The 25,709-nt window shown below is 56.6% G+C and overlaps 1 protein-coding gene across 15 annotated transcripts in view; it reads right to left on the bottom strand.

Annotated features, from left to right (window-relative positions):
• Positions 1-2,231: 2,231 nt before the first annotated feature.
• ZAN (zonadhesin) overlaps positions 2,232-25,709 on the bottom strand; it is a 31,042-nt gene continuing 7,564 nt past the window's right edge. For 5 of the 15 annotated variants that reach the window (XM_027126008.1, XM_027126017.1, XM_027126019.1 and 2 more), the window contains 33 exons: positions 25,454-25,702; positions 24,610-24,794; positions 22,205-22,346; positions 21,924-22,040; positions 21,299-21,423; positions 20,958-21,103; positions 20,155-20,298; positions 19,681-19,788; positions 19,390-19,559; positions 18,336-18,538; positions 16,997-17,138; positions 16,456-16,703; positions 16,068-16,248; positions 15,689-15,800; positions 15,282-15,376; positions 14,809-14,985; positions 13,463-13,671; positions 13,053-13,197; positions 12,499-12,743; positions 12,247-12,411; positions 11,980-12,104; positions 11,341-11,636; positions 8,329-8,540; positions 7,675-7,816; positions 7,089-7,336; positions 6,461-6,590; positions 6,093-6,267; positions 5,612-5,785; positions 5,194-5,333; positions 4,551-4,750; positions 4,313-4,451; positions 3,580-3,796; positions 2,920-3,538 (listed from right to left, as the gene is read on the bottom strand). In XM_027126008.1, the coding sequence (XP_026981809.1) occupies positions 3,358-3,538; positions 3,580-3,796; positions 4,313-4,451; positions 4,551-4,750; positions 5,194-5,333; positions 5,612-5,785; positions 6,093-6,267; positions 6,461-6,590; positions 7,089-7,336; positions 7,675-7,816; positions 8,329-8,540; positions 11,341-11,636; positions 11,980-12,104; positions 12,247-12,411; positions 12,499-12,743; positions 13,053-13,197; positions 13,463-13,671; positions 14,809-14,985; positions 15,282-15,376; positions 15,689-15,800; positions 16,068-16,248; positions 16,456-16,703; positions 16,997-17,138; positions 18,336-18,538; positions 19,390-19,559; positions 19,681-19,788; positions 20,155-20,298; positions 20,958-21,103; positions 21,299-21,423; positions 21,924-22,040; positions 22,205-22,346; positions 24,610-24,794; positions 25,454-25,702 (5,687 nt within the window). In that variant the 3' untranslated portion in view covers positions 2,920-3,357. The other 10 variants (XM_027126012.1, XM_027126014.1, XM_027126013.1 and 7 more) reach the window with 10 other exon arrangements.

Here is a 25,709-nt window from a genome sequence, read left to right as displayed (position 1 = left end):
TCCTGGCTCTGGGGATGATTGGGAGTGGGGTGGGTGGGGGAATAGACTTCTGTGGAGGGTGGGGACTGGTGTGAAGGAGCTTTTGAGCCAGGCTGAGAGGGGTCGGAGGTCTGGAGACGGGGCTGGGTGTTTGGTTCCCAGCCCCACGGTGTGTTTGAGGTGGTAGGGTGGGGGCAGTGGAAGATGAGTCATCGGCAGCTGCTTCTAACGGCTCCAGACGGCTCTGCCAATAGCCTGGGGCACCTCCGGGATGGGGTTGCCCTCCCTCCCCTGCCCTGGTTCCCTAGCCCTGGCAGGGGGCTTTGTGAGGCAGGGGAGGCCTTGAGCTCGGAGCCTGGCCCTACAGCCCCCTGAAGGGGGGAGGGGGGAATCTGGGGTGGAGGTCCAGTCACATGAAAGAGACAGATGTGGGCCAGATGTTAACAGCTGGGGTTGGTTTAGAGGCAATGTGGGGGGGAGTGTCTGCATCGGCTGTGGAGGAGGGGCAGAGGCTGGAGTGGAGGACGTGGACCCCCCACAAGTACACACACGCACACACACACACACGCACACACACACACACACACACACACACACACACACACACACGTGTACAGATGCTGCGCTAGGTTGGGAGGACAATTCCCCCTTTCAAGATGCTGCCCAGGCAGGTTCTCCCAGCCTCTTGGGAAGGGAGGGGAAACCACCTGAGTATCTTCCCCTAACTTCTCCCTCCCAAACAGGAAGATGAGATGAGGGTGGGGGTCAGTCCCCCAAAGTCTCTCAGCATCTTTGGTTTCCCAGCCTGCCCGCCCCAGGAGACAACTGCAGGGGCAGCCCTGGACCGGGTCAGGTTTGTCAAGCTGGTGCAGCCCTGCCATTTCTGCATCTCAGCTGACCCCTGTTGTCGTGTTGGGGTCAGTACAGGACCCCAAATCACAATCTCTGCCTCTCCCAGCCCAGGAAGCCTCCGGCAGTGATCCTGCCCCCAATTTCCTGCCTTTGGGAGTATAATACTCTGGAATCCTCTGTTGCCTCCCTCGATGACACGGCCCAGGTGTTGTACCCCTAAAAGCGGGTGGATGGGAGTCCGTCCTGCCGATGACAGCGGGGGTCTGGGTCCCCCTACTTCCAGAAGGAGGAAGTCTATCTCGAGGATGCTGGTCCAGGCCACCTCCTTCGCTGCCAACCAGACATCCAGGCTAGATAAGGAGACCTTAGCTGGGTGAGGGGAGGAACCGAGATCAAGGGGGCAGGATATAGATGAAGAACAGAGAGGCAGAGGATCAAAGAGCAGGAGAAGGGAGCTCAGTGCGGGCAGGCATGCCGCCGGGAGCCCCGTGATGCCCAGGTTAAAGCACGGCCAGTCCAGTTCCAGAAGGCCTGAGCCTTCCTGTCACAAGCTCCAGAGTGTGAGCTGCTCCCCCCAGCTAAGGGGCTGGGTGGCCTGGCCAGGGGCACCCCTCCCTTGGAGCCCGTTCCCCAGCCAGCTTGGGTCCTGCTTCCTTACATGAAGGTGGCTTCTGGGGTCATTTGGAGGACAAGCACAGAATAAGGATTCCTTTCTAGAACCCAGGGTCCTGCCTGTTTTGGCATCCCCTGTCCTTGGGGGTCCCACATCCTGAGCACCCCCGTTGACAACCTTCTTTTTCTTGGAGCCCAAGCAGGATGTCCCACCCCTTCCCCCAGGACCTGCCTGGTGAGAGGCACGAGGCACAGGGGTCAGGGTGGGAATGTTTGCACTTTGGCCTTTGGCCGAGGTGAGCTGCTCACTCCTAATAGGATGGAGCTCCAAACTCCTCCCAAGCCGGCCCTCAGACTCCACCCTCAGTTACCATAGGAACCCCAAGGCCCTTTTGGTCACAGGCCGGCCGGTTCACCCTTTGGAAAAAGCCACATCCCCAGTCGTTAGCCTCTGCCCAGCGCCTTAGTCGCATCGTTAGAAATGGAAAACCTCAGGATTACCTTTCACTACCTGCCGGTGGGGAGCTCTGAGGCCAAGTCCGCCAAGAACAAGGATTCCTGGCGTGAAGTCTTTTCTCCTGTATCCCTGAAGCAGAGGGCGGGTGGTCCACCCTCACGTGGCTTTGTCTAAGGGACAGACAGCCCCTCACCTCCGCAGACCTCTGTTCCCCTCCCCTCTGGACGCTCTGTGGAGCCCCCAGCCCTAGACCCTCACACCCCGTCTCCCTCCTACTTCTCCCCTCAAGACCCCCCTCACAGAGCCTTTCTCCACCAGAATCATGTACAAATTCACGTCTCAAAAATAAATAATTTTATGTCTCCTTCTTCTGTGGACAACTCAAAACTGAGCGACTTTGAAGGCATGGTCTGGAGCAAAATCTGAGGAGAAAGCGAGAAAACCTTGTATTAGAAGCAGACCCGACTTCCCGGAGCCAAAGCTGTGGACGGTGGGGCTGGTGCTCGCCGGTACCTGGCAGCTCGTCTCTGGTCTGGCTCTGCATTTTCTCCCTAGAGGGCGTGGGGAACAGACACCAGCTTGAAGGTCGGCGCCCGCTCCCCGTGTTTGCTCCCCTACCAGCCGCCCCTCCTCTTCCCCTTTCCTGAAACTCACCCCCTCCTCTTCCTGGAAATGCATTCTCTGGTCACTGCTGACACTATGACCAGCACAGTCACCAGCAATCCCAACAGGATGACCGCAAAGTTGGAGGCTTCTGGGACATGGGGAAGAGAAATAGGGATGTGGGATAGGAAGAGGTGGCAGAGACACTCCCTTTCAGTCCTCGGCTGCCACCCTGGAGGGATTGCATCCCCTACATCCCTGGTGGCTGTTTCTCCCTCAAGGAGGCTGCTGCTCCCAGGGGTTTCAAGGCCTTGGTGCTGCCCTCCTGCTTCTGGACACACAACTCCCATGAACCTTCTAAGGGGATGTTTATCCAGTTGGTCCGCTAGAGTCCAGGGTATTATGTCAGTCCGTGCTTCTCAAAGAGTAGCCCAGGCATCACTTCCATCGGTCACCTGGGAGCTTGTGAAAAATGCAGATCTCTGGGGCCCCCTCCAGACCTACTGAATGCAAATCTCTGGGGATGAGTCCCGGAATGAACAAGGTAAACAAGACAGCCCTGCTCCACCCCGATCTTAGGCACGAGGATAAAGTTGGAGAACCGCTGGCCCAGAGGCTCACAGGAATTACAGTTTGGGATGGAGAATACCAATAAAAGGTACTGGAGGCTCAGAGGGACACAAGGGAGGGGAATAACAGCAGGGTGAGGCATACAGATCTCAGAAGTGGGGAGCTCAGGATCAGACAGAAGATTCCAGAGTGTGTGGGTAGGAGATGGGCAAAGGGACTCTGAGATCCTTGAAGGACACTGACCTGGCTAATCTGTAGGGATCATATTATAATATTATTACATTTCATATAGTAATATACCACATTGATACTATACTATCTATTATACATCTATAATAGATATTATAGGTTAATACTATATATATGGGATAATTCTGCGGCCATTGTTTGTGGGGAAGGGGCTGTGAGGATACAGGCTGGGATACAGGCTGTGAGGATACAGGCTGGGATGAAGGATACAGGCTGTGAGGATACAGGCTGGGATGAAGGATACAGGCTGGGATGAAGGATACAGGCTGTGAGGATACAGGCTGGGATGAAGGATACAGGCTGTGAGGATACAGGCTGGGATGAAGTTCTTGCCTGGCTTTTTGGGGGGTGGCACATCCCGAGGCTCCGTGCAGAGGTGTCCCCCGTAACCAAGCTCACACTCACAGGTGAAGTGGGTTCCCTGATCCTGGCAGCGACCATCATTCTGACAGGGGTTCTGTAGGCACGGGCTGTCTGCAAGGTTGGAAGGGGTTGGGAGGGGGGTTCTGAGAGGGGCTTCTCCACAGCCAGGGAGAGGGGGCTGGGGGCTGGGACGCCAGGGAAGAAAGCAGCAGCTGACAGAGACTCGCCAGGTCCACTGGCCGGGTTTCCAGTCCTGGCTCTACACTCCCCGAGCTCTGGGGAAACTGCTCACCCTCTCTGAACTCCATTTTCTTTACCTATAAAGTGGGGATGCTGTGCTTACCCCCAGGTGGTGAGTAAGGACTAAAGGAGATCCTGGGAAGCTAACGCTGGGCAAAGGGCCCAGCATGGTGCCCGGCAGAGAGCAGAGGCTCAGAGAAGGCAGGGCCTGTGCCTTTGCCCCTCCCGAAGAAGACAGAGTGGGATCGCATGGCACGAACTTCCTGACACTGATGAGATGGAGTCCCAGGCACAGGACTGGGAGGGATGCTCCTCGGTCCAGGGACACCTCCACCCTCACCCCCACCCCCACCCCCAGCCCGCTGTCAAGGGCCAGTCCAGGCTCACCTCGGAAGCAGCCACGAGTGAGGTTCCCCAGGGTGCAGATCTCCCCAGGGCTGCAGCTGAGGGGCTCACACAGCAGGACCCCCGAGCTGGCACAGGTGCAGCGCTGGGAGCAATCCTCGGTCACGAAGCCGTCACCCTGCTGGAGAGGGAGAAGGGGCGGGAGGTGGGGTTCTGGTTCACCTCCAGAGTCTGGCTCTCCTTGTCTGCTCTCCCGAGGCCTCCCACTTCCAGCCCGGACCTGGTAGTAGATGCCATTGTTGGTGCAGCCGCAGTGGGCCAGGGGGAGGCTCTGGGCACCGCTGTAGATGTAGCCTGGGAGGCTGGCACAGCCCTCCACGCAGGGGCCCTTGCAGTCCCTGGGAGCTGCCAGGGTGGCACAGGAGGCTGGGCAGGGTGTCATGCAGCTCTGATAGACGGTATTGGCTGGACACGGCAAGGCTGAGGGGACAGAGGGGACAGAGTCATAGTCAGAAGGTGGCTGCGCTGGGGCTGGCCCCCCACGTGTGGGCAACGAGGTCACCCAACAGAGCACAGAGCTTGGTAGAGGCAGGGGAGCCAGAAGAGTGGACCAGCTTTACGTGTCTTTTTGTCTGTGACACCAGCGCATGAGGTGGAGCGAGGATGGGCACCGGCGAGAAGGAGCAGGACGGGGTGATGGGGTGACAGGGTGACGGGGTGACGGGGCTGAGGCTTCGGGTGAGGGCACAGAAGGAGTTAGTTCGGGAGGGCGTTGACAAGGGGAAAGTTCAGGGCTGGGGGAAGCAAGGCAGGAAGCCAAGGTGCAGGTACCGGTGGGGGCTCAGAGCGGAGCAGAGGGCGGAAATGGCCGGGGGCAGGGGAGGAGGCCAGGAGCCCACGGCTGGGGAAGGTCAGGGCCTCACCGCAGTGGGTGTGGTTCCGCCAGCTGACTGGGTTGGCGCCCACTTCCTGGCAGATGATGGCGTACCCGCTGAGGACCTGGCAACGCCGCTCGTCCTGCTCTTTGGGGTCCCGGGCGGCACACAGATCAGACACACAGTGCCTGGGGGGATGGCAGGGACAGTTGGGTGCTGTCAGAGAGGGGGAGGCAAGGAGACCCGGCCCCACAGAAGAGGCCCTGGAAGCCCACCAGGCAGTGTGCGTGTGTGCATGTGTGTGTGTGTGTGTGTGTGCGTGCGTGTGCGTGTGTGTGTGTGTGTGTGTGTGTGAGACAAGTACGAAGGCCACAGAGAGAACTGTGCCCAACAGAGAGCCGATCAGAGAACAGGCCCCAGGACCTGGAGAAAGGCCATTCCCACGTGGCCTGGGTCCCCGACTCACTCCAGGAAGGGTTCCGGGGCCACAGGCTGGTGGCAGGCAGCGAAGGGGCCCTGGGGGTCCACCAGCACACTACACGCCCGTGTGTGCTCGATGAGCTCCAGCTGCTCCGGGCTGCATTCTGACACATGAAAGCCTGACGCCTCCTCTTCTTTCACTTCCTCCTCTTGTACCTCCCTGGGGCAGAGATAGTGAAGGGCCAGGTGAGGCCCACCATGGCTGTGAACTTAGGAAGAACTGGGGGGTGAGGGGAGGGGAGGGCTCAGGCACGGACCGGGATCCACAGGGCAGGTGCCCCACAGTCAGTGGGAGGGGAAAGAAACGATGGGATTAGGAGAATCAGGCCAGTCTGAGCCCTTGACCTCGGGGTTCCTCCTCTGCTGAGGATATGGGGGTGAGCAGGGTATAAACAGATACTACGGTGTCGCTCATCGCCCCTCCAGCCCAGCCTGGGCCTCCCTGCTCAGAGCCCCAGGCCTTTCACCTTGAGAAGCGGGGGAGGCCTCCCTTGGTCTTCTTCACCTCCCAACTGTTGCCAAAGACAAGGAGATTCTGGGTGAGGGCACCGTCGGGCAGCATAAAATCATTCCTCTTGTTCTGGTCGTAGTTGCCGCACAGGCCGCGCACAAGCCTTCGGTACGTGATGGGCAGGGAGATCACTGCAGGAGGAAGGGGTCCCAGCATCGAAACTCCCCACCTCGTCACTTCCCACCCCTCCTGGGTCCTCCCCTGGAGCTCGGGGGCCCCACTCCCAGGCAGAGGTCCTTTCACTATGTTCGGCCCAAGACGTGGTTTTCCCTACCCCCATCCTTGGAATGTCCCTTCGGCCCTCCGGTCCCCACGCTCAGGTACCTGCGTTGTTCTTTCCATTGAAGCTGATGACCAGCTCAAAGTCTGTGATCAGATACAGGCGATGGCCTCGCATGGTGACCCGCAGCTGGTCGTTGGGCTCGTAGGGGATGGTCACCTTCTGACCGTTGACCTGGAGAAGGCAGACAGGAGCCGCACGGAGGCCTGAATCAAGGTGACCCTCTGCCGCTTTGGCCTCTGTCTCTCTGCACATCTTGGTACCTCTCGGTGCCGTCATTCCGGGGAACAAGATACCGCAGGAAGCTTTGCTACCCCGAGTGGCAAAGGCCTCCCTGAGGTCTGCTCCTGTTGCAGCCTCAGCCCCTTCCTTGCAAAGAAACTGGCAGGTGGGTGCCCTGGTACTTCTTCAGCACAGCTCCACCCTCACACTGCATGAGTTTCCCTTCTCTCTCTCCCCTGCCTCTCTCCCACCTTGTGTGTAATCCCACTGCCCTCCTCTGCCCTCCCCCCCACAAGGAGGTGAGTGTGGCACTGATTCTGATTTCCAAAACTAGGCAGCCTCTGCTGGGACCTTCCCAGGGAACACAGAGTCCTGGCTTCACCTGCTCCAGGTGGCCTCCCATGGCCCGACCTGCCTCCCCAGACCCTCCCGTCCTGGCCTGGCTCTTACTACAAGTCCCAGTTCCGTCTGGAGCTGGACTGTGTAGCCGTAGACCGTCACAATGATTTCGTGCAGGAAGATGGGGTTGAAGGACGGATACCCCTTGTTGCGGCCCTCCACGACCAAGGGCTCCACCCCATCAGGGAGCACGTCCAAGGTCTTGATCAGAAAGTAGGTCATGCGGCCCTGGAAGCGGTAGCTGAGGCCATCAAATGTGCGGTAAGTGGGGTCCCCATAAATTGTGCATTGCTCCGACTCTGAAAAGAAGGGCCAACGCTGAGAAGGCACCCTGAGTGATGTAACTGCCCCAGAGCCCCTCACCTGCCTGGGGCCTCCTGTCACCTTCCCTCTTAGCCCTGGGCTCCCCGTGGACTTGATCTTCCACTTTCTCCCTCTCCCAGCTTGAGAGGATCTCCTTGTCTGGTTCCCTCTTTTTGCCCTGAAGATAGCAGATCCCAGAGAGGATCATGCAGGCGACAAGGGAGCTGGTAAGAGCCTGAGAGCCTAGGCCCACTCCTGCCCGCGCCGGGTCCCTCCCTCTCCAGAGCCCCCAGCCCAGGCCCCTCTGGCTCCACCTCCCCGAGGGCCCCCTTACTCTCGGGTGCGCAGTAGTCTTTGCCGTCCTTGTTGGGCTGGCACTGGGAGCCCGAGGGGCAGGCGAAGGGCCCGCACTGAATGACGCCCGCTCTGCAGGCACACCTCTTGGAGCAGCCTCCGGAGAACCAGGACTTACCCGCCTGCAGACGCCGCAGGAAGAACGGGGAGTGAGAAGCGAAGGGCCAGCTCCCTTTCCTCGACGACTTCAGCCTAAGCCTACAGTCTGATGGCTCACTGGGCACGGGCCAGAGGCAGTCCCCGCGCCATCTGCACCCTTATGGACCTGTAGCGCCCCCTAGAGGCGTTGTGCTGGGTGTGTCTCACACAGGCTGCTCAGGAGGTACTGCTGAACCCATCTTACAGATGAGGAAACTGAGGTCACAGAGGTCCCCTGACTCGTGAGTGGTACCATCAGGATTCAAATCAAAGCCACCCTACCGGCTGCATCCCTGTGGTTTGCATTTCTCAGTCCCCAAACCCAAACCACACACCCTCTAGCCCACCCAGGAGGCCACCCTGCCCCATCACCAGCCTTCACACCCAGGGCCAGCGGTGGAGGCGTGGGTGGCCCAGGCCTAGAGAGGCACGGGAAAGGAGAACATGGCATCCCGAAGGTATGTTACCCCCACCCCTACTTCCTGGCCCCACTCACAGGGAGGGAGTTGCCCTGGGCGTCCCTGCAGCTGCACTGGCTCCTGGGCACACACTGCTGTCCACTGAGCACGTAGCCGGGCTCACAGTCACAGCCCTCCTCGCAGGTGGAGGGCACTCTGGAGCCTTTGCACTGGCCTTCCGGGTCCCAGCAGGAAGGAGGGCAGGAGGGAACGCAGGTGGTGTAGACGCTGTGGGCGGAGCAGTCCAGAGCTGGAGGCGGGGGCGGGGGGGGGGGAACATTGACTGAGCGTGGGCTGTGTGCTGGCTCCGAGGACAGAAGAGAGCAAGAATTGGTTCTCCCCGCTCAGCGTGGGAATCCGGGATCAGCCCGCAGCTGCAGCAGCGCGACCCTGGTGCATCTGGTCAGTAAGCATGTGACTGGCGTGTGTGTGTACGAGGTGTGACAGGAGCACAGGGCAGGGAGGTATCCACTGTGCTGGAGGAGCTAAATAAAGCCCTTTAAGTAGAAGTAGTTGCAAACAAACGGAACTGTTCACAGATGGGAAGATGTCAGTCTTCCCTAAGTTAATTTAATTATTATTTAGTTTTTTGGCCGCGCCATGCGCCATGTGGGATCTTAGTTCCCCGACCAGGGATCGAACTTGTGCCCCCCATGGAAGCGCAGAATCCTAACCACTGGACTGCCAGGGAAGTCCCTCCCTAATTATACATTTAATACGATACCCCAAAATACACCAACAGGATTTTTTTTTTTTTTTAATAGGACAAGATGATATTAATGTGGAAATGAGGATCTAAACAAAGCAGAAAAGCTGGGAAAATTCTAAAACAAACCAAAAAAAACTGGGGGAAAAAAAAAACCAGCAGTAGGTAGTGTATGTCCTTACCAGAAATCTAAACACTATCTAAACTCTCAATGACCACAACATTGTGCTGCTGGTAAATGAAGATACATGGAGCAGTGGAAGCGGAGAAAAAGGCCCAGAGAGGGATCCAAATACGTGTGGGAATTTAATATAAATCATGGCATCTGAGTCAGTGGAAAAAGAGAGAATGGTCATTTAATAATACTGGGAAAAAATAGACACAAAGTTGATTCAGTTCTCATCCTACACACCAGGGTAAATCCCCATGGATCAAACATTTAAATATAAAAAAAAAAGAAACAATACAAATACTAGAGCAAAACACAGGCAAATTCTTTTTTAACTTCAGAGTGGGGAAGCCGTTTGTAACTAAGGCTCAAACTGCAGAAGCCATAAAACAAAGATTATTATATTTGACCTCACAAATACATATATATATATATATATATATATATATATTTTTTTTTTTTTTTTCTGCATGGTAAAAAAGAGTGAAAGATGAAAAAAAGAGACCTGGACAAAATTTTTGTAACTCATGGCACTAATGAAGGGCTACTCTCTGCAGCAGACAAAGGACATCTATAAAACATTTCAACAAAGACCAACAAACCAGTGGAAAAAATGGTGAATGGGTAGGAAGAAATCACAGAAAGGGAAATCCACATTGCTCCCGAACATAGGAAAGAATGCACAACTTCACTCATAATAGGAAAAATACAAATTAAGGCTCTTTTTATCTTTCACATATCAGATAGGCAAAAATCCAAAAGCACGATAATGCTGTGTGTTGGCCAGTCTGTGGGGAAATGGGCACTCTCGTATGTTGCTGGTGGGAATGTAAATTCCTCAACCCCTATGGAAGGCCATTTGGCAACATCTCTCAAAAGCACAAATCCACACAATCCTTGATCCAACAATTCCAGGTCTACAAATTTATCCCACAGATAAGAGACACACACGTAGAGAATTGTATCTGCATGAGGTTATCCTTGCAGCACTGTTTGCAATAGCCAAAGACTGGAAACAACTAGAAAGTCCATCGCTAGAAGACTAGTTAAAAAAAATTTTGATAAATGAATTATGACGCAGCTGCAAAAGAGAATGAGGATACTCTTTACATATCTGACGGGGAAGGACCGCCAAGCTAGTTTGTCAAGTGAAAAAAAATAAAGTGCAAACTACTGTGTCCCGTCTGCTGTTTGTAAGAAAATACAGAAAATAAATTTGCATTTGTCTGTATGTGCAGAAATAAAAGACTTTTGGAAAAATACTCAGACGCTGAAAAGAGCAGGCTGGGACCAGGGCCCCTGGGGTCAGGCGAGAGGGAGACTTTTCACTGGGGACCTTTTAATACTTTCAAAGTTTTTGAACCATAGGAATGCATCACATAGGAAAAACACCGTAATCACTGTTTTAAAATTTAAAATGTTCTTGGGGACTTCCCTGGTGGTGCAGTGGGTAAGACTCTGCGCTCCCAAAGCAGGGGGCCCGGGGTTCAATCCCTGGTCAGGGAACTAGAACCCACACGCACGCCGCAACTAAGACCCGGCGCAGCCTAAATAAATAAATAAAAATAAAAGGTTCTGGAATTAGTGGTGCTGGTTGTACAACTTTGTGAAGATCCTGAAAATCAGTAAACTGTATACTTTTAAAGGGTAGAAGAATATGGTATGTGAATAATAATTTTTTAAAAAATTTTTTAAAGGAAAGAGCTAGAGGAGGATGCCTCAGAGTCTGCCAGGAGGGGAGAAGAAAGAACCTTTCGGGTGCAGGGCATGGTATGTATAAAGGCAGGGAGGGGTGTGGGAAAGCGAGGCCTGTGTGGAGAATGGGATGGTTTGATGCAGGTGATGCTGGCGCACAGGAAAGGGGCGTGGGGGAGGGGCACAGCTTGCAGGATCTCTCAGACATCTCAGAGAGGAGCTTGGACTTGCAGGCAACAGCCGTGCAGGGGCCTAACACGATCACATTTCTTTTGGAAAGGAGCTGCTGACAAGCAGCCCGTGCGGTCCTGGTGGTGTGGGGCACTAGCTAAGAGCTTGCCGTAAATGGTCCACATTGGAGAAAATGAGGTCAGAAATAGGTCGGGAACAACTGAAATGGAGAATGGGGGCGCTTTCGGAGATACACAGACGGAAAGAGGGTTTGGGAGCAGTTTGGGGGCGGCCCGAGGACACACTCACGGCAGAAGCTGCTGTTTCTCCAGATCGGAGGCTTGATCCCCTGGGCCTGGCAGGCGGCCCCGAAGGCTTGTAGGGACTGGCAGAGAGCATGGTTGAGGCCTCCAGACTCACAGAGGCTGTGGGTACATCTGAGCAGGAAGGGACTGGGAATCACGCGGGTGGCACACTTCGCCCAGGCTGGAGCCTGGAAAGCCGCCTGGCATTGCTCCCGGGCTCTTGCCAGGTCAGCTGCCCGGCAGTTCGTGTTTGGCTTCTCCTGAGGTTCTGCTTCAGTCTTCTTGTCATCTTCTTGGCAACTGGGAAGGGAAAGGGCGTCATCATAGGGACAGCCACTGCCTCATCTATGATAATGACTTGGCGCTCCCAAACCACACCCTGAAGACGCCTCCTGTCTTCACCGGGAAGCTGGCCTGAGCTCTGGCCAGCCTTCCATGTGGCCTCGGTCTCCTCCCACGTTTCGAAGCCAAGACAGGAAGACTTTCTCGTTTCCCCATATGGGTTCCTGGGACCCAGACGCCATTGCCTGTCAAGTTACACGCACAAAGGACCACTCTGGTCTTCCCATCCAGGTGGGCCATATGGTCTAGAATCCCAACTCGTGTTCCTATGCAAAGGCAGAGGTTCTTCGGGGACAATTACTTTGGGTCGATCTCCTCGTCTTGCCAACTGTCCACATACATGACGTCATCCAGGGCTAGTTCATCATTAGGCATCAATAGTTCGTCTTCTTCCTCGCCGTTGAAGTTCCCGCACATGCCGCAGGTCTGTGTGGGCAGAGGGGATCCAGGGATCTTCAGTGCCAGGGATGGCAGAGGGCATTTTTTGTCGGCATCCCCTTTAAGAGAAAGGCGCCCCCCTCCCTGCAGGCTGACTCCCCCTACGAAGAGACCCAGGTGTTTTCCTCACCTTTTCATAATAGGCTTTGGGGATTTCGACCTCTAGGAAACCATTGCCGTCAAACTTGACTTGCACCCCAATGTTGATGGTGAGCACGGTGTAGCCGTCCCTGGAAATGACTTTGACTCCCCGGATCTGGGTGGTCGCCGGGAGGGTGACCCGTGTGCCATTGATCTACAGAGGAGGGCAGGACCCGTGAGCAGGAAGAAGGACCAGAGCCCCGTCCCCAGAGCCCATGTCCTCCCCGCCGGCCTCGCTCACCAGCACTTGGTCCTTCTTCAGGGTGACCAGGGTATTGAAGATGTCCACGTGGACCTGGCGGAGGTAGAAAGTGTGGGGCTGGTCTTTCCGCTTCCCATTCTTGCCACTGATCTTGAAGAAAGGCAGGTCCACGGTGGAGTGGCATATTTTCACCAAGACGTAAGTGCAGGTGCCCCTGACCGCATGGTAACTGCCATCGAAGCTTGCGTAGTGGGACCCGTTGCGGAGGTGGCACTCTCCCATCCCTGGAGGGCAGACAGGTGGCTGAGGAGTGGTCCAGCCTCTAGCGAGAACAGGCCTTCTCCCCTGCCTCAAGGAAAGGATGGGAGGAGAGGGAGCCTCAGAAGGGAAGGAGACAAAGAAGAGAGTCAAGACACGAGGAGGTGGGGCAGGTGTCATTCGGCCAGGGAGAGACTTCTACTATGCCGTCTAAGTCCACGGCTGCCACGGGGAACCGTGAGTGAACCCCAAGGAGCCCTTCTTGATAGAGGGGGAGTTGGGGAGCGTTGGCCTTGGTGGCTGAAGGTCCTCCTCCACACTCAGTGGAGGCCTACCTGCCGCCCGGCACCGTATCAGCCCATCCCGGGACCCGCACATCTGGCCAGGCTCGCAGGCGGTCTGGAGGCAGGAGATGTTGTTGTGAGCGGAGCAGGTGCAGAGCCTGGAGCAGGTGTTGTCCGTGTACCAGCTCTCCCCGACCTGTGGGGCGCAGGCATCAGTGGAGCCGATAGAAACTTGGAAGCCAGAGGTGGTCGGAGCCACCCGCACCCCAGGGCCCGCATGAGGCTCGCTGCCCTTGGCTGCCTGCCTCCATCGCTAGCCTTCCTCAGGCTCTTGGCTTCTGGATTTGCCCCTCAGCCCCCAGCACTGGCGCACCCTGCCCCTTTTCAGGCTCTGAGCCCTCTGGCCCCCAAACTCGGGGAGCTGGGAAGGGCAGGGCACCCCCTGTGGTCTGGCCTCTCACCGGGTGGTAGGAGCCCCTCTGGCTGGTACAGCCACACTGGCTGAGGGGCACACAGGAGGTCCCACTCAGGATGTGGCCTTTCTGGCACTCGCAGCCCTCGGCACAGGGCAGCGAGGACGGGCAGTATGATGGAGCGCTCAGGCTGAGGCAGGTGGCCGGGCAGGGGTTGGCACAGGTGCTGTAGCTGCTGCCCAGTGGGCAGTTCAGAGCTAAGAAGAAATCGGTGTTTAGGAAGGAAGAGTGACTTCCAGCTCTCTGACCTTGGGGCATCAAGAGTTCCTGGGAGGGACTTCCCTGGTGGTCCAGTGGTTAAGACTTGGCCTTCCACTGCAGGAGGTACGGGTTTCATCCCTGGTTGGGGAGCTAAGATCCCACATGCCTCGAGTCCAAAAAAATCAAAAACATAAAACAGAAACAATACTGTAACAAATTCAATAAAGACTTTAAAAATGGTCCATATCAAAAAACTCTTAAAAAAAAAAAAAGGGTTCCTGGGAACGTCCATCAGACGAATGGATAAACAAAATGGGGTCCAATCAGACAACGGAATATGGTTCAGCCTTAAAAAGAAGGAAATTCTGGTACTCGCTACGACATGGTGAACCCTGGGAATATAACGCTAAATGAAATAAGCGAGTCACAAAGAGATGAATACCGTGTGATTCCAGTTAGATGAGGTCCCTAGAGTCTTCGAATTCACAAGGACAGAGAGTAGATGGTGGTTGCCAGGGGCTGGGGGAGGGGACGGGGACTCACAGTGTTTAATGCGGACAGAGTTTCAGTTTGGGAAGATGAAAAAGCTCTGGGGGCGATGGTGGTGATGGTCGCACAATGAGGTGAGTGCGCTCAATGCCACCGGACACTTAAAAATGGTCACAATGGTCATTTTTATGTTCTGTATGTTTTACTACAATTTAAAAAAAAAAGCGTTTCTGGGAAAGAAGAAAGGTCACAGAGCTGGCCCAGGGAAGAAGGGAAGGAGGCAGTAACCAAATGAGATCAGAACTTTTTTGGGGGCCACGCCCCATGGCATGTGGGATCTGAACCAGGGATCGAAACGGTGCCCCCTGCGGCGGACGCGCGGAGTCCTAACCACTGGACCGCCAGGGAATTCCTGGGAGGTCAGAACTTTTTGGTGAAGTGAGAATCGGAGGGAGGCTCCCAGAAGAGGGAGACAAGTAGAGGGTGGGGGCTGGGCTCCGAGAGACCGGGGAGACGGGAACAGAGGAGGGTCCCACGTGGGGCCTGGGGGCCGGGCTGCGAAGGGAAGAGTGAAGGAGCAGAGTTTAGGGAGAGGAAGAGAGGGCAGGGCTCTCGGGACTCCTCCTGGCTGTCAGGTCACTCACGGCAGAAGGTGGTGTTCCGCCAGGCGAGGGCCTGGCCTGCGCGGGCGCACAGGGACGCGTAGGCCTGCAGGGAGCGGCACAGGGTCGAGGTGTCGCCCTTGGTCCCACACTGGCTGTACACGCAACTGGTGAAGCTGGAGTGCGGGGCCACCACCCCGTGGCACTGGGAGAAGGGTCCTGGATGAAACGTAGGTGAGACTAAGCTTGGGGAGGGAGCAGAACCACGCGGCTGCTCTGGGGCAAATTCAACATCCATTTCCATCAGAACCCGTAATTATTGAGAACCTACTGCCTGAGATGCAAAAAACGCCACAGATCCGTCAGCGTTCCCAGGTGACCACTGCCTCTGCATTCCCTCTGCCTGCCTCTTGAGGGCCACTACTTCCTGTCTCACCCTTCCTCCCTCCCTGCTCAGTGCCCCTCCTCTGTCTCCTGCCCCCGGGGAACAAAAAGGGGCCCCCTGCGTGGCTTACCCTGAGGGTTCATTAAGATATCACAGTTCTTATTCCAGGCCTCCGTCACTTTCTTCCCCAGGCACCTGGGGGGCCCGCCACCCGCAGCAAAGCAGCTGACAGAGGAGGAGGGGAAAAGACAGGAGTTTCGGATTGGAGGAAGCTTTCCAAAAGCCAGAGCAAAAGTGGAGAGGGAAACAGGGAGGGGAGTAAGGACGGGAGAGGAGAACAGTGATGGCCTCAAGTAGTAAGGTCAGCAGATGCAGCAGGAAAGCACAAGGTTAGATCTCAGGGTGGACTTCCCAAGAGACAGATCAGTCATCAGCTCCAGGAAAGACTGGGGATGCACAGGGAACACCTCCAGGCTGCCCGCCAAGACTGCGCCCCTGGTCCAGCTCCGCCCCCCCCCCGCCCCCGTTCCGGCTCACCCAGGTTCAGACAACTCATTTAGCTTCCAGGAGGCCCCCAGCTTCACGGAGCTGACCGCAGGCCTTTTATCAGGCTGCAGATTGTCATCTAGGCTGTTGTTGTTGAAGTTCCCTGCAGGACGGAACAGTCAGCAGAGCCCTTGAACTCAGCCCCGGGACCAAGAAGCATCCCTCCCTCTTCATGCAACCAACCAAGATGAGCCCTTTCTCTTCCTTCATCTTCGGCTTCCCTTCATGCCTACCCTAGCGCACGACACCTTCAACCAAGTAAGAGGTCGACAAGCACCAAGGACGCCTAATCAGATGTGTGGATGAGCAGGACCGGGACAGGCTCCAGCCCATGACCCCGGCCTCACCTGCTGGTGCCCTAGGAACTCACCGCACATCCCGCAGAGCTGGCCAGCGTAGGAGGAGGGCACGGTCACTTCCACCAGGTGGTTCCCATCATAGCGAACTTGAAGCCCGAAGTCCGTGTAGAGGAGGATAAAGGAGCCACTGGACCTCACGTTCACCCGGCCTTGTGCAGGCCACACGGGCAGGGCCACCCGGCGACCATCCAGCTACAGAGGCAGGGAGGACACTGTAGGGAAAGGCGCCTGGGACAAGGACAACAACGAGGCCAAGACCAGGGAGCAGGAGGGGGTGGCGGGGGTGTCTCAGAAACTGGGGTTGCGTCTGCCAGACAGGGCCTGCAGGCAAGGAGACGCGGAGAAGAGATGCAGCGTGGGCTGGGGGTGGGGCCGGGGAGGCCCGGCGCAGGCACGCACCATGACCTTGCGGCCTTTGATCATGGAGATTCTGAGGTTGAAGACCTGCACTTGGACGGTTTTGACATAGGAGGCCTCCAAGTTTCCGCCGCGGAACTCGTTGGTGGCACTCACGACGAAGTAATTTTCTGGGGACCTCAACCAACAAGGCTGGGTCAGGGTGTAGGTGCAGGTGCCCATGAAGTGGTGCAGGGCTCCGTCGAATGTCAGGTAATGGGGGTCCCCCGAGACAGTGCAGGTAGCGGACCCTGGGCAGGAGGAGATGGCGTTCAGAGAGGCACTGACCCTGAGCTGCCATCTTGGCGAGTCCACATTGGAATGGTACCCACGGCTCAACGGGGTGGTTGGTGTGACTTGGAGAGGTCAAGGTCAGGGACCGCCCCAGCCTCACTCTCTGGGTCCTTGAAGACGCGGCTTTGGCTCTGGGCAATTGCCTTCCAGCCCCCTGGTTATGCTCCAGCTCTCTGCGTTAGGACAGGACCATGCCTTTGCTCGAGGCCACATGGGCAGCCCCCATGAGCACCTTCTTTCGACTGCTCACCTTGAGCGTGGCAGCCATAGATGCCATCCTGCCGACCACACACCTCCTGGGCCTGGCACCTCCACTGCTCACAGCGAGTTCTGTTGCTGCCCTCGCAGATGCAGAGCTGTCTGCAGCCTGGCTTGAGCCACCGCTCCTCTACCTGGCGGACGGACCGAAGGAAGGGAAATAAGTTATCCCCTGATCGATTAGCACTGCTATTCAGATCACCGGCCTGCTCACCAGGAAGGCATTCGTGTCATCCCAAAGCTCCAGGCTTGGTTGCAAAACCCTGGCATCCGCTCACTCGTTCAGTCACTCCACTGTTTGTTTGTTCACTAGTTCAACAGACAGTTATCATCTGCCTTGTGCCAGGCGTCAGGGATTCATGATAATGAGCTGGATGGATGAGGTCCCTGCCCTAACAGAACTCACAGTCCAGAGAGGGCAGTCAACACGTAAACAGATAGATCACGTGGTCCAACACACTCTGCACCCAAAGATGATAATCAGGGCACCCAGGGAGAGTTTCGTGCCATTGACACAGGCGATCGGCACTCGCCGCAAGAGCTTAGAGATGCTTCTCAGGAGGGCTTCGAGGAAGCAGCAGCATTTCAACAGGGCCTCAAAGGAGGTGAGAATGGCTAACGGGCATAGTGCCTGGGAGGCAGAGCAGCGGGGAAGGGCTGAAAAGAAGTTGAAACTGAGAGAGCAAAGCGCAGACGAGGAGAGTTCCGTGAGCCAGCCTGGAATGCGGCGCCGAGCAGGGAGAGCCCAGGGGACACCAGGTGGGAGGGGGCTGGGATGGACATCAGTGTCACCCCAGGCCTCGGGTGAGGGACAGGCAAAGGAAGAGAGAGAGAAGTTTCAAGGATGAGAGTCTAGCTCCAAGTGCTGCCTCTGAGAAGATGGTGAAGACGGGGCCCAGGTAGCAGCTGAAATCCTTCAGCAGAGAAAGGGACCCTCAGTAGGAGAGAGAGAGTACAGGTGAGATGCAGACATGCCTGGGCCTTCAGAGGATGAGAAACCGGGAAAGTGACTCAGGGATGTGATGGGCGGGGAAGATAGGAGGGGAGAGAACTAGGGGTCCCAGGCTCTGCTGGGCAGCGTGGGAAATAACTGTGCTATGACTCCATCCCGGTCTGCAGGGATGAAAAGTACTAGAACTGAAGAAAGAAAAAGGGAAATTAGACCTAAGCCCGAAGTTCCTTAATCCCAGCCCGCCCCCCCGCCCCTCCCCCTGCCCCTCCCCCCTCCCCCTGCTTTTTCTGTCTTGCCCACGAGCTGGCCGTAGACTTCAGAGCTGGGATGAGTGCCTTCTGGCTGCAGGGCTGAGAGAGTCCCAGCCCCAGCGGCTCACCTTGAAGTAGCCGGCCGTGGGGTCAAGGCAGCCACATTCGGACCTGGGGACGCACTGGAGACCGCTGAGGACGAAGCCCGGGTCGCACTCGCAGCCCTCCACGCAGCGGTTCTGGCAGGCCATGCCCGAGAGCTCGGAATGGCAGGTGTCGGGGCACAGCTTGGCACACAGGGTGTATCGGCTGTTGGGTGGACAGGCCAGCGCTGGCAGAGGGGGGGAGCACAGGTGAGGCGGGATGGGGAAAAGAGGAAAGAGGCAGCTCCCAGCCCAGAGTTCAGAAGGCCGGTGGCTAGAGGCTTCCGCCCCATCTCGAGAAGAAGACAGTGACTGGGAGAAACCACCGAGGAGCTCAGCTTCCACGTCCCGGGCCTGGAAGGGGGCCTGCAGGGAACCGCCAAGAGGCAGGACCACGGGAGCAGACTGACCCAGAAGCCTCAGCGGCACTGCTGTGGAGGGTGCAGGGGAGCAGAGGGAACCCAAGTGGTCCCATCAAGGCCCCAAAGCAGGCTCCCCAGAGGGCTGGGCCACGCCCAGGGGCTGTGGGGCCGTCATGACGCGCCATCCCCCCCACCAGTCTGTACTGTACCCACATTCTGTGTATTCTACGTGTGCATCCCTCGACCTGGGTGTGAATTTACACACATATGCATTGCTCTGCATACCCGTACCTTCAGGTAGCTGGGAAAGCTTTCTTTCTTTTTTTTTTTTTTTCCCCCCAAAGAGCTTTAATTAAGACTTTAATAGAGCAAAAAGAGGTCAAAGTGTCGTCAGGGCCCAAATCAGAGGTAACAAAACCAAGCTGGATGCAGGCTGCAAGTGTTGCCTGGAAAATCCACAGCAGGGAGCGAACCCTGGGAAGGCTTTCTGAGTTTGCAGGTGACCGTGTGATTTTCTCAGTGCATGTTTCTGACTCTGCAGATTTCCCTGTCCTAGTGTGGAGGCAAAGGGGTTCCACCAGGGCGCCGCCCAGCCTGTGCCACCACTCTCAGATGCCGCCGGCCCTCCACTGCGTTTGCGTCTGAAAGAAGGGGCCCTACATCTTAGTACAACTCACGGCAGAACTGGGGTCCTCTCCAGGGCTTCACCACGTAGCCGGCATCCTGGCAGGTCTCGGTCAAGGCCGACATGTGGGCACACAGCATCTGCTGCAGCCCCTGGAAATTACACATGTCAAACACGCAGTTGTCGAAGAAGGAAGAGGCTCTGAGGTGAGGCAGGCAGGCCCTGAGGAGAGAGGCCAGGTCAGAAGGAATGAGGGGGCAGAACTTCCCGCCTCCTGCCACAGAGGACCTGGTCCCCCCGCCATGGCCCTTCCCGTCCCCCCACCCCGGGCCCCCGCACATACTCAAAAGGTCCGTGAGCGACCGTGAGCCGTCCACAGAACTCTGGCCCTGACACAGTGTTCTGCAAGGCAGTGTCGCAAGATGGGGGAGATGCCCGGTTCTCCTGGCACCTGGAAGAGACCCACCCCAAACGCCCTAAGGACCGAGGCTCACCTCCACGCCCAGCCCGCCCCAACAGTCTCCCGGCTCTCGGCATCCCCTAGTGGAGAACATCTGAACACCAAGAGGCGGGAAAACTTGGAGCCGGGCAAGCAAGAGGCGGGGCTGCCCACAGTCGCCTGGGGACGACTGACTGATGGTGGGGCTGGGGGTGAACGTGGTGGCAATGAACTCTGCTGGGAATGGGAGCGGGGAGAAGAATGACAGACGTGGGGGTGTGCAGCAGAGGAGAAAAGGGGTGATGCCAGTCGGGATTCTTGGTTCCTCGAAGGGGCAAAGGAGCAGGAGGGTGGAGACAGAGGCGGGGAGGCCCTCACTCGTGGTCTTCATCCTCCGAGGCCCGCCAGCTGATACCCAGCTCCGTCTCATCTCGCGCTGGTCTACCATCCGGCTTCTGGTTGTCGTTGCTACTGTCTCCATCATAGTTGCCACAGAAACCGCAGAGTTTGCCAGAGTAGGTGCTGCGGGGGGGCCGGGGGGAGGGGAGGAGGAGGCGTTAGTGGAGAGAAGGGGCCTCCGGCATCTGAGGGACCACAGCAGAGAGGAGATGAGTCGCGGGGGCCACTGGCACGAGGCGGGTGGAGGATGCAGAGGTGCAGACTCGGAACAAGGGTTCCACGCCAGGCACCAGGCACGCAAGGGCCCCAAGCTCTCACTCTCGAGCCACCCTGACGTCTCCCCTCGTCCTCTTCTGCTCACACTTCATCTTCCAGCCATAACAAACTTCTTGCTGGCCCTAAGACATTCTACTTTTTCCCTCGCAATGACTGTTCACTATTTCTATAGTCTTTCTTTCCCTTGTTTGGCCATCTGAGGAGCTACTCATCCTTGAAGACTGCAGTCAAGGGACCACTCTTCTGAAGGCTCCCACGACTCATTAGCAACCCCTTCTAGAACATTCCCAAAGCCTTGTGTATATATCCTGCTACTATCACACTGCCCTGAAACCATTTCCTCCCCCTCCTCAACCAAAGGGAGGCCTGTCCGTTGAGCTAGGTGTCTCCTACCCACGACTGAGAATTAGCGCCTGGGATGGCAGGGGCCGGGGATGGCAGGGTCCCGGGAGAGGGAGGGGCAGGGTGGGAGGAGTGGTAGCTGCCTCGCTGGGTCGCCCCCTCACCTGGGCACGCTCACAGACAGCTGCTGGTCACCATCCCATCTCACCCGCAGACCGAATGCCGTCTGCAGCTGCACAGATCGCCCACTTGGAGTCAGGAAGATGCCTTTAGAAGGTATGGCTGGGAGGGTGACTCGCTGACCCCCAACCTGGAAGGCGGGGCCGAGGGAGGAGACCGAGAGACAGATCCGGGGGTCAAGGAGGACCCCCAGCGGACTCCCAGATCCCCACCGCCACGCTAATGACCTCTTCTGCTCCACGTGGAATGCTCTGGAGGAGATGGGCGGGACAAGGCCACAGCCAAGGCCGGCAGCCCTGCAGGGCTGAGTGGAGAACGGACTCACCAGCGTGTGTCTGCCCTTGAGCAGGGTGATGGTGGTTTCGGGCAGAGTCACGTAGACCTTGCTCAGGCAGGACACGCCCTCCTGTCCTCGCTCCTCATGCTTCACCGTCAGCCTGAAGAATGGCTCTGGGCAGGGAGAGGGGCGGAGAGCGCCCAGGGGCTCATTCCAGAAGCATTTCTGAGCACCCCTGAGGGTGCCACCCCCAACCGGCCCTGCGCCCTGCGAGGATAAAGGGCCACAAAGGTGGCGGCTCTACGGTTCAAGAGGGGAGGAAGGACCCTGGCAGGAGTGGGGCGTCGTCCAGAACAGCGTGGGGCTGTGTGCCACGAATCTGTCCCCCCAGGGCACAGGGACCTCCTCTGCCAGGCACTCCCTAGTCCAAGCCAGCCAAGGAAGCGACGGATCCAGAGAGGAGTCCTAACCCGCATTTTCCCCATGGTCTGGTCCTCACAAAGTCCTGCTTGGGGATGGACGTGTCATCCCTTGCTCGACCGCCGGCCTTGCTCCCATCTTGCCCCTGCCAGCGGCTCTGGTCCTTTCCTGCCGGCCAGTGCACCCCATGCCCAGCTCTTCTGATCTCAGACCCCACGGCCAGGCCGTGGGGGGGGCACCTCCAGGGGCCTACCCGTCGAGTTGCCACAGGGTTGGGCCAGGATGTAGGTGCACTTGCCCATGAAGCTAAAGTGCCTCCCGTCGAAGGTGAGGTAATGAGGGTCTCCGTAGATGAAGCAGGTGGCGGTGCCTGCCGAGGGGACACCGGGGACATGTGAAGCTGGTTCACCAGGCCAGGCCCCAGGGCCCACCTCACCCACCCAGTGGTCTGCCCGGGCTCCCCTGGTCGAGGGAGGGATGGGGACCCTGGTGTCACACCCACGTGGACAGGTGGGAACAGCCTGAGGGTCTCACCATAGGGGTGGCATCCGTACTGGCCATTCTTCAGCTGGCACACTGTATGTGTCCCGCACTTATAGGGCTGGCACTCCGTCCGACCGCCAGGCTGGCAGCGGCAATGTTCTGTGCAGTTGGGGCTGAACCACCCCGTCCCTGGCTGAGGGAAAGGGGGCCGGAGTCACGAGGCTGTAGCTCCTGGGCAGACTCTGTCATCCCATGCTGTAGCCCCCTCTCCTCCTGCAGACCTCACCTTGCTCAGACTCCTCTCCTCATTGCCTACCAGATATTCCTGCTCACCCCAGGCCCTTTGCACATGCTGTGCTGGAACGTGTCCCTCTCCCTCTCTCTAACCCATTCCTGTGCAACTAGCGGAGTTCAGCTCAAGGGTTGCTACCTTCTCAGGAAGACTCTCCAGACCTCCTTGACTACCTCTGGGTACCTTTCCTTCCCAGGACTTACCACAATTGCACTTTTATATTCATCTTTGTGATTACTTGATAAGCGCCCCCGCGAGGGACGATGTCTATCTTTACTCACTATCTCAGTGCCAACACGTAGCACAGTGCCTGGCAAAGAGTTCTCATTTAATAAATACTTACTGAATGAAAGAACGAACCAACATCCTATGTGCCCCCCGGAATCCGACAGCATTAGGAGAGCAAGGACATGCCCTATTCGTGGTTACCCCAATGCCGAGAGGTTTGAAGGTACCCAATAAACGTTTATTGAATGCATAAGTGAACATACAGTAAGTTCGTATGTGTCTCCCGGGGCAGAGGGAAGAGATGCTTGGTACTGATGGTTGTGACAGATAGTTCTACCCAGGCTGCAGCTGAAGCTACTCCCAACACTGACGCAGGGACGCCCGGGAGACCGGTCAAGAGGGCTGGAGGAGGAAGGGGCCCCCGAAGAGGCAAGCAAGAAACTCGGACGCCCCGTGGGGAGAGTGCCGGAGCTGAGAAGAGGAACTGATGCTAATGAATAGCTGACTGAACTTCTGCTTCACAGGTCACATGTATTTACCATAAATTGCTAACAATGGTGATTAGCATTTATTAAGTAATTGCTCTGTGTCAGGATCTAATCTCACCTTCACAACAACCTAATGCGGTAGAAAATCTTGTTGTGCCCATTTTATAGATATGGGAACAGATCTGAAGAAGGCAAGAAAGAACCTCGCCCAGGGTCACTCTGCAAACGAGTGGCGGAGCGGGGATTTGACCTCAGATTGGCCTGACTCTTGGGCGGCTCTGTCCAATACAGTGGCCACCAGCCACATGCCACTGAGCTCCTGAGATGCGGCCGGTGCAAACTGACACAGGCTGTAAGTGGAAAATACACACTGGAGTTTGAAGCCTTAGTAGGAAAAAAAAAAAAGGTACGCAAATGATCTCATTGATAACCATCGATTACAGGCTAAAACGGGTAGATGAGTGGAGTTAACTTAACCTGTTTCCTTGTACTTTATCTTTTTTTTGTTTTTTGGCCTCACTCGCGGCTTGCGGGATCTTAGTTCCCCAAGCAGGGATTGAACCCGGGCCCTCAGCAGTGAGAGTGTGGAGTCCTAACCACTGGGCCACCAGGGAATTCCCTCCTTGTAGTTTTTTTTTTTTTTTAATGTGGGATTAGGACAAGTAAATGCTGTGTGAGGTTTGCATGCCATCCCTTTTGGACAGCGCTGGCCCAGAGCCTGTGCTCCACCAGAATCTCCCGGGGGGATGGGGATGGGCATCAATTAGGAGAGACAAGAACAGTATCTCCTCTCCTTTGACCTAGCCTATCAAAATTGGCAAGTTCCGTTGGAAGAAGGTTCTGGAATGCCTCATTCTGCCCTGAAAATGCCTGAACACACTCAGTGTCCAGGGCTCTCTGTATACTCAGGGACCCCTGACTTTCCTCAGGATGGAGATAAGGGCCCTGCACCACCTGGCTGGTCTATCATCTAATGCATCATGGCTGCCAGTGCAGGACGGAGAAATACAGAAATGTCAAAGCTGCCAGGAGCACCGAGGACAGGGCCACGGGCTGACAAGATCTTCCACACAGCCTAGTGTCAGGCTGGGCCAAAGCAGGTGCTTAACAAGTATTTATTGTGTGAACAGAGCCGAGGGACTTCCCTGGTGGTCCAGTGGTTAAGACTCCGCACTTCCACTGCAAGGGGCACAGGTTCAATCCCTGGTCAGGGAACTAAGATCCCACATGCCGTGTGGCGTGGCCAAGAAAAGAAAATAATAAAGTTAAGGCAAAAAACCACACACCGAATGAATGACTCCACCACCGTGTCACAGCTGCCGGCGAGCTGACCCCTTGGGAATGTCCCAGGGAGCCAAATTCATGTCACCTGGGGAGCAGGTGGCGCTGGACCCCAGGTGTTCTGCTCTCAGTTTCCCTCAGAGGATCTGGGCATCCTGGGGTCTCACCTTATAGTAATTGTCATTGTAGGAGCAATTGCAGGAAGAGGCATTGATGCAGCGGGAGTCGCTGAACAGAAAGCCAGGATCGCAGACACAGCCGGACTTGCAAAGGAGCCCACAGCTGGGCGCGGGGCTCTGGCAGGATGCTGGGCAGGCGCAGCGCTCGTAGTGGGCATTCGGCGGGCAGCTCACTGAGGGGAAAACAGCCTCTGTCAAGCCCCCGGCTTTCCTCCTGTCTCCCCTCTACCCCCCACTCCCGTTCTTCTTGAAGAAGGAGGTCCATGTTACTCTGCCATTCAAAGGAAGGAAGTCCTGACACAAACTACAATCTGGATGAACCTTGACAACAACATATGCTGAGAAAAAAGAAGCCAGGTCCTCGGTATGAAATGTACCGAACAGACAGAACGCAGATTCGTGGTTGCCAGGGGCTGGGGGGCGGGGGGAATGGGAGTGACCGCTAACGGGTACGGGCTTTCTTTATGGGGTGATGCAAATGTCCTGACATGGAAAAGTGAGGATGGCTGCACAGTCTTGTGGATATGCTAAAACCACCAAATCATACACTTTGAAAGGATGAATTTTTACAGCAGTGAATTATATCTCAATTAAAAAAAAAAAGCAATAGTAAGTCTAGTGCTTGGTTCCCAACAACTCCCGCTCCCCCATGCCCACCCCACCGCGGCCCTCTCACTCAGGGTCGTCCTCATCATCCTTTCTAAAGTCATCGTGTCTGGTTCCCCTCTCCTCTGAGACTGCAGTTTTCTACTGGAAGCGTCCGTTTCCCCAGCCCTCTCCCCTCATCACTGTCTCTGACTTTCAGCTCTTTGTCCAATGCTCCACCACAAACCTGGAGTAGGTCTTGGGGTTGCAGTGGTGGCCGGGGTCACGGTGGTCATGGAGGTACTTGGCATCACGAAAACTGTTGGCCAGGTGGGTACAAGAGTTGGGCTGGGCTGGGGTGTCGTGGGAACTGTGGGCCTTTCAGTGGGGACTGTGGGTTTTTCCGTGGGGATGGTGGTCCTTTCGGTGGGAACTGTGGGCCTTTCAGTGGGGACTGTGGGTTTTTCTGTGGGGATGGTGGTCTTTTTAGTGGGGATGGTGGT

The sequence above is a fragment of the Aethalodelphis obliquidens genome, unplaced genomic scaffold (assembly GCF_003676395.1).
Source record: "Aethalodelphis obliquidens isolate GAN/ISIS:26980383/991018 unplaced genomic scaffold, ASM367639v1 scaffold30, whole genome shotgun sequence".
Classification (NCBI taxonomy): Eukaryota; Metazoa; Chordata; class Mammalia; order Artiodactyla; family Delphinidae; genus Aethalodelphis; species Aethalodelphis obliquidens.
This window is presented reverse-complemented; position numbering and strand designations above follow the sequence as displayed.